Source organism: Muscardinus avellanarius (assembly GCF_963383645.1).
Source record: "Muscardinus avellanarius genome assembly, chromosome: 15".
Taxonomy (NCBI): Eukaryota; Metazoa; Chordata; class Mammalia; order Rodentia; family Gliridae; genus Muscardinus; species Muscardinus avellanarius.
Window position 1 is genome coordinate 25761067 of NC_137801.1, and position 15232 is coordinate 25776298.

At 41.2% G+C, this 15232-nt stretch overlaps 1 protein-coding gene across 1 annotated transcript in view; it reads right to left on the reverse strand.

The window, feature by feature from the left end:
* Nucleotides 1–671: 671 nt before the first annotated feature.
* SRD5A2 (steroid 5 alpha-reductase 2) overlaps nucleotides 672–15232 on the reverse strand; it is a gene marked incomplete at both ends in the record, with an annotated part of 37866 nt that continues 23305 nt past the window's right edge. The window contains 4 exons of the mRNA XM_080711709.1: nucleotides 672–738; nucleotides 4157–4307; nucleotides 8060–8161; nucleotides 11442–11605. Of these exons, the coding sequence (XP_080567835.1) occupies nucleotides 672–738; nucleotides 4157–4307; nucleotides 8060–8161; nucleotides 11442–11605 (484 nt within the window). The remainder of the gene's footprint in view (nucleotides 739–4156; nucleotides 4308–8059; nucleotides 8162–11441; nucleotides 11606–15232) is intronic.

Below are 15232 nucleotides of genomic sequence, written 5' to 3' on the forward strand. Positions count from 1 at the left end.
GGTGACTGTGAAATACTCTGGAAGACGAAGATGCTCATCAATCAAGACACTGCATAAATCTGAACCAGAGTCAGCGCATCAGTACATTTTTAGCAATATGAGGAGAGGATCTTTATGATAAAAGTCTACCCTTTTCACCCCCTTTCCTAATTCACTAAGAAAAAGGAAGGCGTGGCTCGGTTTTCGTTTAAGAGTGAGAAAGTTCTGGAGGTTTGTGGCTTCAGAATTTAACTCTGCTACTTTATATAGGTACAAAATGTATTCCTTTAATAAGTTCTATAGGCACTGCCCTCAACCCCAAGCACTCTAGACTACAGAGCTCGTCTACATTGATATAGGATAGGAGAAAGCCACATGTTCTGGGATTATCCAATGGAGGGGGCATATATATATTAGGGGTAGTTTTGTACTTTCTATGAAGAGGCATAGCTAAAAAGGTGTCTCTATTTGGCAAAGGCCTTTCTGAAGCTCCAGTAGGCAATCAGGATAGATTTTTTACTCCTGGTGGGGTAGGAGTGAACTGGAACCAGCACCACTCAGCATCCCCAGGCCAGCTGGCAGAACAAGACCTACTATTTTAGTGTTTATGGGAACTTTACAAGTTACAGTTTCGGCAGCTTGACAGTTTTCGTGGTGTTGTGAAAGCTTTGCTCCTTTTTTATTTGATTTCCTTAAAAGATGAATGGAATGAGGGCTTTCCGAGACTTGGGGTAGTCCTCAAACATCTTGAGGTAGTACCTAAAAGACAAGACAGGAATAATTAGAAATACAACGGAGCAGCAGTCAGAAGGCAAGGCTTGCTGCGTCTGATTTCTGGTTGCAAGTCCACCTACAGTTATTTAGGGTTTGGCTATTCCAGCTGGCCATTTGCTTTTCTCTTTACTATCACCTATCCCTTGTGAGTGTCGACTTCTTCTATAGAAAAATAAAAAGGAATAGTAAGACAGTAGAGGTGATAGATATGCATTATGAAAGTACCTATAGCTACTGAGTTTTACACTTAAAATTATTAAAATGGTACGTGTTATGTATATTTTACCAGAATTTTTAAATATAATAGCCAGAAAGAGGAGCCCATTTGGATTCAACTGAGGAACACAGGTAACCAGAAACTCCCAAAGACCATGGAAAAAGTTAACCCCAGAGAATTGGCAATTTTCCCAGTAAAATATCCCTTCATGATGCCTAGATGTGACCCTGTATTATGAATTCAATTTTGTCCTCAAAAGAGATATATTAAATCCCTAACTCCTAGTATCTAGGAATATGCCCCTATTTGGAGACTAGGATCAATGCAGACATAATTAAAATAAAGTCATACTGGAGTAGGCTGGGCCCTTAATTCAATATTAGTGTCCTTAAAAGGAGAGGAAGCTGAGTGTGTTGGCACACGCTTGTAATCCCAGTACTTGAGAGGCTGAAACAGGAAGATCACAGGTTTGTGGCCAGCCTCAGATACTTGGTGAGGCCCTCTGCAACTTAGTGAGACCCTGTTTCAAAATAAAGAATAAAAAATAGGGCTGAGGGTGGAGCTCAGAGGTAGAAAGTGGAAGATGAGGAAAAGAAGCTGTGTGCAATGGTACACACTTGTAGTTCAAGTATTTGGGTTGCTAAGGCAGGAGGATTGCAGATTTGAGGCCAGACTCAGCAACTGAGCAAGACTCAGCAACTTAGCAAGACCCTATTTCAAAACTAAAAAAAAAAAAATTCAAAGGGCTAGGGGTATAGCTCAGAGGTAGGATGCCCCTAGGTTCAATCTCCAGCGTGAAAGGAAGAGGAGGAGGAAGAGTGGGGGAGAAGGGACACAGACACACAGGAGACCAGGCCACATGAAAACGGGCAGAGATTAGAGCGAGGCAGCTACGGTCCATAAAACATCACAGATGGCCAGCCTCCACTGACAGGAGAAAGGGGTGATTCTTCCCTCGAGATCACAGAGAGCATGGCGGTGCCTATACCTGAACTGCAGATTTCTAGCCTCTGGAACCATGGAGGAATACATTTCTGTTGTTTTAAGCCACCCAGATTGTAGCCACTTCCTAGGGCAGCCCTAGAAGACCAATGCCTTTCTCCTAGTTACAAAGTTGTCCCCTTATCTACTTGAATCTGTTGGCCCTCAAGGCATAATCACAATATACTCTGCTAAAATACCTTAGCTCGAGCTGGAGGACAGATCATAGCACTATGTATAAGGGGTGGCTGGTTTTCAGTGTTACAATCTGAGAAGACTCTGCGGGACCTCTCCTGTGAATGCCTGCCTTTGTCACAAGCAACCTCACAAAGCCCTTCTAGCCCTATTAAAAAAATAAATAAATAAGATACCGACTGGCCCCTTTCTCAAGGAAGTCCAACATAACCCGACGGCGTCCACTTGGATTTTGTTGTACTATCTGGAGACTTCTGGTGGAATTACTGTCCCTCCCCCGGGAAAGCCTATGCTTCTCAGAGACCCTCCAAGAGCTGGGGGGGGGTGGGGTCCCTTCTCCTCACTCAACTCCACCAGAAGTGGGAGGAGCTGCTAGGCTGACTTTCTTGCAGGCCAGGAGCCCTCTACCACCCATCTCTGGCAAATCAAGGAGGGGCGGGAACAGGTCATGAGGAAAGCGGTTGCTCAAATCATTGCTGACCCGGTCTTATAAATCCTACTCAGAAGACAAGAACTGTAATCTCAGCGTTTGGGAGGCCGAGACAGGAGGAGCGCGGTTCGCAGCCAGCCTCAGCTACTTAATGAGGCCCTTTGCAACTTGGTAAACTCCCGTTTCAAAATAAAGAATAAAAAAATAGGGCTGGGGTGTAGTCTGTAGGTAGAATGCCCCTGGGTTCCACCCCAGTGCCGAAAAAAAAAAAAAAAAAAAAAAAAAAAAGACAAGAACCTGCTCTTAGTTTAACCTTCAAAACTAAGAAATGAACCAATAGCCATGCTGAGACCACCCACCCACCCAAGGCAAGGCAAGAGCTTGAGAGGATGCCCAGGTATTATGGTTAGGGTTTGGAATGCCCCCAAAGTCTCCTGTGTTGAGAGCATGTCCCCGATGCAACACCATTCAGAGGTGAAATCGTTGAATCAGGGCTCTTACCCCGTCAGTGAACAGATTCACTGAAGGATTAATAATTTGAATGGATTTACTGGGTGGTAACTTAGGCAGGTGTGAGTAGTTGGAGGAGGTAGATCACGGGGTGTGGCCTTGGGATTCTTATCTGTCCCTGGTCACTTAGTGTTTGTCTCTCTAGGCTTCATCTTTCAACAAGAGCCATGTAGGAAAAGGTTCATAGGTTTAGAGCCTGATGGCAACTTAATAGGTTGTATTTTTCCTTCCAGTAATCCATTTAGTTACCTTTTCGGACCCCCACCTTTACCCAGGGGTAGTGGAGTTTATGAAGCTGTGGACCAGATCTTTAGAGGGAAAATTCTAGACATCTGCAATCCCGGCATGTGCCAGCAGATGGGGCAATCTTAAAATTACACCCCCCCACACAATTGCTTACCTACCTTCCCAGAGTCAGTGATGGTAAAAGAAAGAGGAGGGTATCAGAACAAGCTCTGGTGTTACACAGATTCCAGGATAAATAATCTTTCCGTATTTTACATGGCTCTGTAACCACCTGGATATTTAAGAGCACGAAACCTAAAAGTAGCCCCCCCCCAAAAAAAAGCATCCACATGGGCACCCAGTCAGTTCTTTTCCCCAGCAGTTCTCCACCCTGGGTGTACCTTATAATTAACTGTGAAACCCATGGAACATACTTCAAGAAACGGTAGTGGGAGGGAACTGAGTCAAAGCATGGACGCTGACTTCTTTCACTTCTTAACTCATTATCCATAGCTTGCTGCTGAGCAGTGACCATCACCAGGCACAGAGCTGGGGTCAGCAGTCACACAGATACAAGGTGTCTTTGCTGGGAAGCCTGGCTCAACAGACAGGCACAGTAGCTTCCCTGCTATCCGCTCAGGCGCCACATTGCCCTTGGGAGAAAGTTCACTGCTCCTTCATCATCCAACTTCAGAAAAAGCCCCCAAAGTCAGAATTTAGCAAACCAGACTACTGTATCAAATTTCCCTTATAAAAACAAGAGTCTTAGGTTTCTGAATCTGACTCCATGCACTAAAAGCCAGTCTGGCGAAGAACAGTAAGCGAATGCTTATGGAAAAGTTTACCTGTGGTGGTAAAAAGCGCGCATCCCCAGGAAACAAAGTGAGAAAAATGCAAACGCAAAGGCTGGGAAGGACCAGGTAGCCAAGGCGTAGCCGAGCCATTCAATGATCTCACCAAGGAAATTGGCTCCAGAAACATACGTAAACAAACCACCTGTGTGCAGAAGAATCAGTCAAGACTCAGAACAAATCACTGTGACACGTGCCCCTCCATTTTGTTCCAAAATACATAAAAGTACCTAGAACAAATGTGGGGCTAGAGATTCCCTCTACACAGAATGGAGCTTGGTGACATCCTCTCGGGGGAAGAGGAAAACGAAGCAACAGCAGCCAGTGGCCTGTAGGACATTGTGGAATCATGAGGAATAGCCCACAGGCTCGATGGTGACATCCAGATCTCTAACAATTGCTGGAGCACTAGTTTGGGGCAGGATGGAGAAGAGGGGCAGGAGGTCTGCACTAGTTTGGGGCAGGAGGTCTCCCACCCCTTCCCTGGACACCCCACAGCCAGTCAGAGCATTGCACAGTCACACAAAGTGAAACAGTGCACTACATCAAAATAACAAATCCCAAACTGCCGTGAGCAGTAATTAGATTCTCTTTGACATTTGCTCCTAACACTTCTTCCCCACACCTGCATCTCTGCAGAGCACTATACTACGTCCAAATTCAACACAGGGAATATTCATCTTGCCGGAAGTTGGTGAGGTCTGCTTCTGCTTCTGTTGGTTTTAAATGTTTTATTTTCTACCAACCAGGTATTTCTTCTCTCGGGATTGTATCTAGACATCAGCACATTTCTAGTGATGTTAAGCACATCTACACTCTCACTTTATGACCCACACTAAACTGGAAAAAGTTTTGATCAAAACTTTTTTTTTTCCTATACTCAATATAAAAATGTTTTGTTTCAAGCCGGGCGTGGTGGCGCACACTTGTAATCCCTGTGCTTGGGAGGTGGAGACAGGAGGATTGCGCAGGTTCAAAGCCAGCCTCGCTGGCTTAAGAGACCCTGTTTCCAAATAAAAAAAATACATAAAAATAGGTCTGGGAGTGTAGCCCAGAGGTAGAAGGGCTTTCAGGAACCCCAGTACTACCAAAAAAAAAAAAAAAGTTTTGTTTCAGGCCATGTGTGGTGGTGCACGTTTTATAATCCCAGCGCTTGGGAGGCTGAGACAGGAGGATCGCGCAGGTTCAAAGCCAGCCTCAGCTACTTAGTGAGGCTCTCAGCAACTTAGTAAGACCCTGTTTCTAAATAAAGTATAAAAATAGGTCTGGGAGTATATCCCGGAGGTAGAAAAGCCCCTGGGTTCCACCCCCCCCCCAGTACCACCAAAAAATAATAATAATAAATATATATATATATATATATATATATATATATGTTTTGTTTCAAATCATTCTCTCTCATAACTCAAAATTTGGAAACTAACCTTGGTGATCTAGTTTTTAAGAACCCTCTATGCTCTTCTTTGTATAATTATTAAGTGAAGATTTTAAATTGCCAAGGCCTGGCCAGGCATGGTGGTGCACACTTGTAATTCCAGCATTCGGGAGGCTGAGACTGGAGGATCGCAATTCACAGACAGACTCAGCTAATTAGTGAGGCCCTCCATAATTTAGAGAGACCCTGTTTTGAAATAAATAATTTTTTTTTAAAAATGGGGCAGGGAGTTATAGCTCGGAGGTCAAATGCCCCCTGCGTTCCATTCCCAGACCCCTCCCAAAAAAATTACCAAGGCCCTCCTGAAATTATTTTCCTTAAGCATGATGTTTTATCATTGGTTACCTAATCATCATTCCTAGACCCTAAGAAGAACAACTTTTTTATTGCAAAAGGCCTATAAATATCAATGAATGCAGCGAATGGTATAGCTCAACCTACATTATTTTTGTTTGAAACTATTAATAACCAAATCATTTGAATATTCTACTGAGTTCATAGTAGTTCTGCCATTACTTTCATAATTGATGGACATCAATCTAAACTAACATCATATCATAATTCAGAAAACTTTTTCTATAGCAGATTGTATTTTCATCAGGAAGGGTGGGAACCACTGACCCCCTAAATGGGGAAGGATCACTTGAACTAATTCACTATCAGGTACCTGTCAATCTCACACCCTGGTTTCTTGGCAACAGTTAAGATTTCAAATATTCTGCATCTTCATCTCCAAAACGTATAATCATGTGCTGCATAATGATGCTTTGGTCAGCAATAAATTGTCTATATAATGGTGGTCCTATTTGATTATAAAACACCTTCAAAATTCCTACCACCTAGCAACATCAGAGCCATGATAATGTCATAGCATAATGCATTCCTCATGTATTCAGGGTGATGCTGATGTAAGCAAACCTACTATACTGCCAGTCATATAATAGTATAACGCATACAATTATAAACAGGATGTAATCCTTGATAATGGTAATAAACTAGTATATTATAGTTTGTATATGTACTATATACCATTTATATATATTTGTATATACCATTTATCATTATTTTAGAATGTACTCCATCTATGTAAAAAAAGAAAAGATAGCTATAAAATACTCTCGAGAAAAGTACTGCAGAAAAAAACACTATTACCACAGGACATGACAATTCCATGCATATTATTGCCCCTGAAGGCCTTTTTCTTGAGTGTGTGTATGCTAGGGGTTTAACTCAGGGGCATTCTACTTCTGAGTATACCCCCAGCCCTATTTTTTATTTTTTATTTTGAAACAAGATTTCCCTAAGTTTCTGAGAGCCTCACTAAGTAGCTGAGGCTGACCACGAACTTGGGATATTCCTGTCTCAGCCTCCCGAGTACTGGGATTACAGTTGTGTGCCAACAAAATGGCTTGCCCTTGAAGGCCTTTTAGTGGGACCAAATGTGGAATACTTGATACTGATGATTCTGACTTCATGTAGACCCAGACTGTTGTGTTTGTGCCTATGTTCCTTTTTTTTTTTTTTTTTTTTTTTTTGGTGGTGGTGGTGGTACTGGGGTTCCTGGAAGCCCTTCTACCTCTGGGCTACACTCCCAGACCTATTTTCTGTATTTTTGAAACAGGGTCTCTTAAGCCAGCACGGCTGGCCTCGATCCTCCTGCCTCTGCCTCCCAAGCGCAGGGTTTACAAGCGTGCGCCACCACGCCCGGCCAGCCTATGTTCCTTTTTAAGTTAAAAAGCAAAAATAAGCCTAGCGTGGTGGTGCATGCTTGTAATCCTCACTTGGGAGGCAGAGACAGGAGGATCGCGCTGGTTCGAAGCCAGCCTTGCTAGCTTAAGAGACCCTGTTTCCAAATAAAAATATAAAAAGTAGGTTCTGGGAGTGTAGCCTGGAGGTAGAAGGGTTTCCAGGAACCCCAGTACCACCAAAAAATAAAATTATATATATATATATATATATATATATATATATATATATATATATGCAAAAATATAAAAATTTGAAAAATTAAAAATAGGCTATAGCCTAGGCATATACTGGACTCTACTTCTAGGTTCCTGCGAGTACACTCTGTGATGTTCACACAGCAGTAGACTTTTCAGATTTCATTTGCTAATCTAGAAAGGATCACACTTTGTACCCTTGGAAATCTAATCTACTGCAACTAGGCTGTAGCCCTAGCCAAGGACTACACTCTAGCCAAGCCTTGAAACCCTCTTCCACCTTTAGGGGACTGTGTCTTCCTACTGAGAGTTCTCATAGCTCACTTGAGCTTCTCGGTTCAGATCAGAAGTGAAAATGTGCTTTGGAGGGGACAGGACATGGAAGACAAGTCAGGAGGGAGCCAGGACATGTTGCACGCTTGTGCCTTCAGTACTCCCTCTTCATTTGTTACTCACAGCTTAATCCCAGGGACAGGCTTCAAGGAAGAGTGAGACTATGGGGAGTGAGGGAGGCATTACCTTGTGGAATCCTGTAAGTGATTTCCCCAGGCTTCCTGAGCTGGAACAGTATATAGTCACTGTGAATGTTAATTCCCATTCCCAAAATAAACAGGAAGACACCTTGGCAAAAAAAAAGAGAGGAGTAATTTTAAAAGACACCCTGATTTTGGTGTTTCACACAAGCTAAATTTGGGGGATTTTTTCCTAAAATATAAAGGGAGAAACATTTAATTTCTTAATCTAAAAATAGTACTAAGATATGATCCCAAGTTTTGGTGGAAAAAAGTTGTGGTGTTACTTAAACGGAAATGCTAAGCATGGACAGTGATGCATCATGGTACAGAGGAAAGAAGAGAGGAGAGAAAAGCAGAAGGTAGCAGCATTGTGCAGTGCTTGAATAACTAATCAAGTAAATGAATGAATTACAGCAGGTCCTTGGCTCATTCACAAACTGATGGTTTAACTCAACAGGATTTCTACCCTCCGCTACTCTGTTGTCCCCTCTATAGAGGCTGAACAGTTGAAAAGTGATCATATGACCTGATTCTGCCAATAAATTATAAAAGGGAGTCTTCCAGGAACTTCCGCAGAAATCTGATTTTCTAATAAAGGGTGGCAATGGGACCAGTGCCTCTACTTCCTCTCATCCTGCCTTGATTGCCAGATGCAACGCTCTGATCTGTAGCCAAAGTGAAGACCACAGATAAGCATTTAACAAATGGTAGACCATTAAGATAAAAAGTGCCTGCGTTCTTAACAGGATCAATAAGCAACTAATGGAATGTAAAAGCTGCCTTCTTTTGGAAACTTCTTTTTATATTAAAAAATTAACTGTGAATTGAATTACTATTAATTGGTTTCCTGTGGCTTATTAATGAGAGCATTCCTGAATGAGACAGCAACTCTCACAAAAGTAATGCGAGATGGATTGGAAGGGTTGGCCACTAAGAAATTGACTTCCACCACTGTCAGTTCACATAAATACATATTCTTAAATAAAACATGGCATACTATATGTGCTGTGCAGCTTTATTCACTTGATATAACCTCATATCCTGGAGATGTCTCCACATGGTGCATCCACTGGCATAGAAAAGTGCTAGTCTTAGTTAAGAGGTTCCAGGATCGGGAGTGTTAGGTCCTGCGTCCCAGTGGGCATTATTACATCCAAAAAACATTCACTGTCCCCCACAGAGGCTCACCCTCACTTCTCAACCAAGTGCCTTTGTACTGATCAAAATACATCTGGCTGAAAGCAAAGTTTAATTGAAGCAATCAGATCTACTTTCACCTAATTTGATATCATACAAAACAATCATTTTCTACCTTGTCTAGTCAAAAGATCATGGGCCTAGAAGAAAGACTCCATGGGAGGGAAGAGTAAACATTACAGGCCTTGGAGAGGGGGTTGGACTTTTTAGTGCAATAGGAAATCATTGGTAGGCTGTAAATGGGTGAAGTAGTATCTGAATTCTGTTTATTATTATAACAAAAGAAATACAGAGGTCTTATAGAATATTAAACACTAATTAGCATAAACAAGACACCTGCACTTACCATCCAGAAATCACTACTATTAAGCACCTTAGTGCATGTCCTTTCACATTTTTACCTTACTTAATATCCAGAACATTCTAACTTCCTCCAGTGTCCACCAAGTGCCTCTGAAATATAGTTTGTGTAAACCAAAGTCCAATATAGGGACACATCTTGCACCTAGTTGTTATGTCCTTTAAGGTACTTTTCATCTAGCCCAAACTCCTGTTTGTTTGTTTGTTTGTTTGTTTGTTTGTTTGTTTGTTTGTTTGGAATCTCACTTGTGGCAGAGATTGGACAGTTGTCCCTCAGACTGTCCCCTTTTCTTACTTCCCCATGGAAGCCATATTTCACACGGCTACAGACACTCTATTTCCTATGAACTGGAAGAAGCTATTTCCCTGTGAAATTAGACTGTGAACAGTGAGGCACATTGATGTGTTTGTTCTCAATTATAAGAACCTTTTTTTAAATTTCACTTTTTAAAATTAAGTCATGAACGCCGGGCGTGGTGGCGCAGGCTTGTAATCCCCCGCTTGGGAGGCGGAGACAGGAGGATGGCACAGGTTTCCTCGCTGGCTTAAGAGACCCTTTTTCCAAATTTTAAAAAGCATAAAAATAGGTCTGGGAGTGTAGCCCAAAAGCAGAAGGGTTTCCAGGAATCCCAGTACCACAAAAATAAAATAATAAGTCATGAAGTATCATCATTCAAAGGACAAATCTATATTGAAAGAAAAACTCTACCTACCCACTCCTGATATTTTTACCTCAAGACATTTAGGAGAACTTTTATATTCCCAGTATTTTCTTTCCCAGATACAGATAGATGCACACACACATTTTCCTTCTATCTCTTTTCTACATTAAAAAGTACCATGGTGAACACATTGTTCACACATTTATTTTTCTAAAGCTACATAATCTGAAGGTATGTCTGCATAAGTACAAATAGATCTTCTTTTTTGTTTTGTTTTTGTTTTGTTTCATAGTTTTTTATGGCCACAGAAGACTCTGTTGTGCACATGTACCAGTATCCACGCGACTCGGGTCATTCATGGGTTTGAATGTTCACTCTGACTGCTATGTGAAGAATGTGTGTGGATTGTTGAAGGACAAGATGAAGGTAGGAAATTTTATTTAGGGGTTATTTGTGAAAATCTGGGCAATAAGTGGCTTAGACTGGGTTGAAGCCATTGCAGTTAGGAGTTAAGGAGAAGAAGGCCTGGTTGGCCCATGTTCTGAAGATAGGTCCAGAAATATTAAACTGATGGGCAGAATGTGATGTGTGATACTAAGAGAGGATAAAATATTTTTCCTTTTATTCTTTAGTTGAGCTGAAATAATGAACAAAGAAGTGAACCTTCCTGAACCTTAACTCTTCTTAAAAAAAAAAAAAAACAGAAAACAAATTCAGTGATCAATCCAGTGTCTTCAATTCTTTTACGTAGAGTATCCAGGAAACGTCTTTTGGACGAGGTACACATTGGTAGAGACTTAAACAAATATCTCTGGAGCAATGGGGCAGAGCACTCTAAATAGGGAGGGATGGAGTGATGGAGAGAGAAAGACAGAGAGAGAGAGAGAGAGAGAGAGAGAGAGAGAGAGAGAGAGAGAGAGAAAGTTCACAGGCAATGAGATGTGTACATTTTGTCTTGATATCAATGGAAAGCTATTATACAATTGCAATGGGAAATGGTGTGATACACTTTGAAATATTATCTATGGCTGTCATATAGAGAAAACACAGAGTAGGGGTGTGAGAGAGTAGGAGAATGAGATCACTAAGAGGGTACACCATAGGATGGGGGGAGGTGGTGGTGAATGATGCCATGGCAAGAGGAGAGAGGCAGTCAGATTCACTTACCCAAGCTAAACCGTATATCTGTGTACCACTCTTCAGGATATTCTGCACAGTAAATCAGATAGTGGGCTTGAAGAAATCCATTTGCAGTGCAGAAGATGATTCCTCTGAAAAGGTACACAGCCGGAAATGGTCTCCCTCTGGTGAGCAGTGAGTAAACAAATGTCCTGGGATATAAGGGTGAAAAGGTTAGGCTTCATTGTCAAAAAGAGAAAAGAAAGAAAGAAAAGTCAATAGTGAGAGGAAGATGCTTTAAATATAACCACACAAAGCCCATTGTTACAGTTTTTCCTTCGATCTGTGCAATGGAAGAGCGTGACTACCTTAGTCCTAGGGCACCGGTTATATTTGTGTGTCTTTGCTTCATTAAAATTCATAATAGCCACCGTTTAGGACCTCATTTTGTTCTCACAACAGCCTTAAAAGGTAAACACCATCCTCATCCAGAAGTTAATAAACTGAGTTTTATGAGCCCAGGATTGGAGATCAGTTTTCAGTAAACCTAGAAGTAAAATCTAGTTTATACAAGAAGAATAGTAAAGTCTGGTTTGCCCCCAAGTTGCAGAATAGTGTTTTGATAGCCAATGACCATACTGAATTTTGTAATAGCTCTAATAATGTTAGCTCCTGATATTATAGCATCTCCCAGAAAGTGGACTGAAGGATTTCTTAAGAACAAAGAGACTCCTCCAAATATCAAAAATTATCAATTTAGAGGAATCTAAAAAGAAGGGCATAAAATATAAATATTCTCAAATAAAAATGTAACCAAGATACATTGATAAATACTAGGCCAGAAACTGCATCTCTTCATAATTTTTCTTCTCTACGGTTCAACATAAAAGTCATATAAGAAAGTTCATCAACTTATGTGGTAAGTTTAATGAATAACTACCTAGGAAATACACAGATAGTTAGTAACTGAGTTAAGAAACAGAACACTGACATCTCTAGGAGACTTCCCACATCCCCTCCCTTTTTAAAGTATCCACATCACCACAAAGGTAAACACTATCTTGATTTTTATAATAATTCTTTTCTTTTAGTTTTTTTTGGTGATACTGGGGTTCCTGGAAACCCTTCTACCTCCAGACTACACTCCCAGACCTATTTTATATTTTTTTTGTTTGGAAACAGGGTCTCCTAAGCCAGCAAGGCTGGAGTTGAACCAGTGTGATCCTCCTGCCTCCGCCTCCCAAGCGCAGGGATTACAAGTGTGCACCACCATGCCCGGCCTCTTTTAATTTTTTATAATTTTACAAAGTTAATATGCATTCTTTTTATATATACTTTTATTGATGCATTGTAATTATACATCATAATGAGGTTCAGAGTGATAAAAACATACAGGCACACAGCACTTGATGAGTTTCCATCAGGATTCTACCTCACTCCCTCCCCCTCCTCACACATTATTAAGATTGATGTTGATAATTCTGTATAAATATGTAGTATAAATATGTAGCATCCTATGAGCTGTTTATCAATTTTCCTTCTCCCACACACTTCTCCTTCCACTGTTTTAACTGATATCTCTCAAATGTCTAAAGTTTCTTTTATTTCCCAATTTCTAACTTGTATATATGAGAGAAAACACACAACCCTTCATTTTCTGAGACTGACTAATCTCACTTGGCATAATATTCTCTAATTCCATCAAATTCCACACAAATGATATAATTTTCTTCTTCTCATGGTTGAGTAAAATTCCATTGTATAGATATGCTATTGTTTTGTTATCTATTCATCTGTTGATAGACACCTAGGTTGGTTCCATAATTTGCTCCTGTGAATTGTGCTGCTATAAACATGGATATGCATGTTTCACTATAATAGCCTAACTTTGATCCCTTTGGAAAGATACTGAGGAGTGATATACTTAGGTAATATGATGGTTCCATTTCCAGGCTTCTGAGAAACTTCCACATGTATCTCCATAGTGGCTATACTAATTTGCAATACCAACAGTGTATAAGGGCTCTTATTTTCCCCTCACCCTTGACAGAACATTATTGTTTGTATTCCTGATGACTGCCATTCTAACTGGCATTAGTATGTATTCTTAAAACATAGTTTAGTTTACTCATTTTTTTTTTGGTGGTACTGGGGTTCCTGGAAGCCCTTCTACCTCTGGGCTATACTCCCAGACCTATTTTATACTTTTTTTTTTTAAACAGGGTCTCTTAAGCCAGCCAGGCTGACTTCGAACCTGCGCAATCCTCCTGTCTCTGCCTCTCAAGCACAGGGATTACAAGTGTGCGCTACCACGCCTGGCTAGTTTACTCATTTTTAATTCCATATAAATGAAATCATGCTATATGATTCTGAGAGTATTCTTAACAACTTGTTTCTTTAATGTATTGTTATGTTTTGAGGTTTAACCATGTTACATATGAATCTGGTTCATTTAATTTAAATTTTTTACATTTTCTCACGTGTGAGTATACCATTTCTGTTTATCTATCTCACCCTATTTTTACTTTGATGGGTATTTGAGTTGTTTTCACTCTGAATTTATTGTTATAACTCTCAACTTCTTTGTTGTTATGATTTTTCTTTTTACATTTAAGCCTTTGATATAGTGGGGTTTATTTTTTTATAAGAAGATGGATAAGAATCTCATGTAATATATTCTGGTGCTAAAAATGAAGGGGGTCGGGGGTCTTCTGGACCAATGAAGGGGGGTCGGTGCAGGAAAGACCCAAGGCCAGCCGTCGGAGATAAGCAAGCAAGCAAGCAAGCAAGCAAGCAAAAGCTTTATTAAGATAGCCCAGCTGCCTTTTATATCAGACAGCTGGGAGGTGGGGGCTTCCACTCACAGTGGAAGATCGCACAAAGTACAGGGCGTTTACTGATTGGATGGTTCATACCCCAGTGAGTGTGCTATCAGGGGACTGGTTGTTGGGCATCCCGTGCCCTCTTTGGCAAGCTATGAGGTAATCAGCACAATCCGGAAGAGAAGCCGGAGAGGCTCCATCTTTGGCATGACTGGGCTGCGTATCCTAACATTCCTCCCTTTTTGGTTTTTTAGGGGCAGGGGGAGATCGGATCGTTCTGACTACTTCCTGCTGAAAGGGGGCGGCAATGGGAAGGGGCTGGGAGGAGTAGGAAAAACAGTCCCCAAGTCCAGGCCATAAAAAGTAAATTTTGTCGGGGCAAAAGTTGGCAAATGTTCCCTGAAGATGCAGATCCCACAAAGACATGAGGCAGTTGTCAGGATGGTGGATAGGAGGTATCATCCAGCTGTCTTCCAGGATGGCGTGTATCATGAGTCTCCATCATGAAGGGATCCGTCTCTGAATGCTGTCAGTCGTCCCTGGGAATCGGTATCTTCCGAGTTTCGAAGCTGGTAGTTTCTAAGGAGAAGCTGGTTAAAAGTCTGATTAGATATTTTATTTACCTGGTTTGGTTTTGTATGGGCTTAGTTACACAGAGTAAGAACATGCAGGCAACAAATATAATAGGAAGTGGACCCAGGATGGGCCATATCCATGTAAGTATCGGGGACTGAAACCATGTGGAAAGGGATGTTTTTTGAGATCCTTTTTAAGCCTGAGTATATTTTGCTCTACTATGCCTGATTTATTAACATAATAGCAACACTCTTCCTGTAAGAAAACACAGGTTCCACCCTTTTCAGCTGTCAAGAGATCAAGGGCCCTATGGTTTTGACATGTTACCTGGGCCAGGGATGTAACCTGTTTCTGTAATGCTGAGAGTAATTCAGCAGTTGATGTGAGGGCACTTTTAAGTTTGCTGCCTAAATCATCAGTGGCCCATAAAGCAGAGCCTAG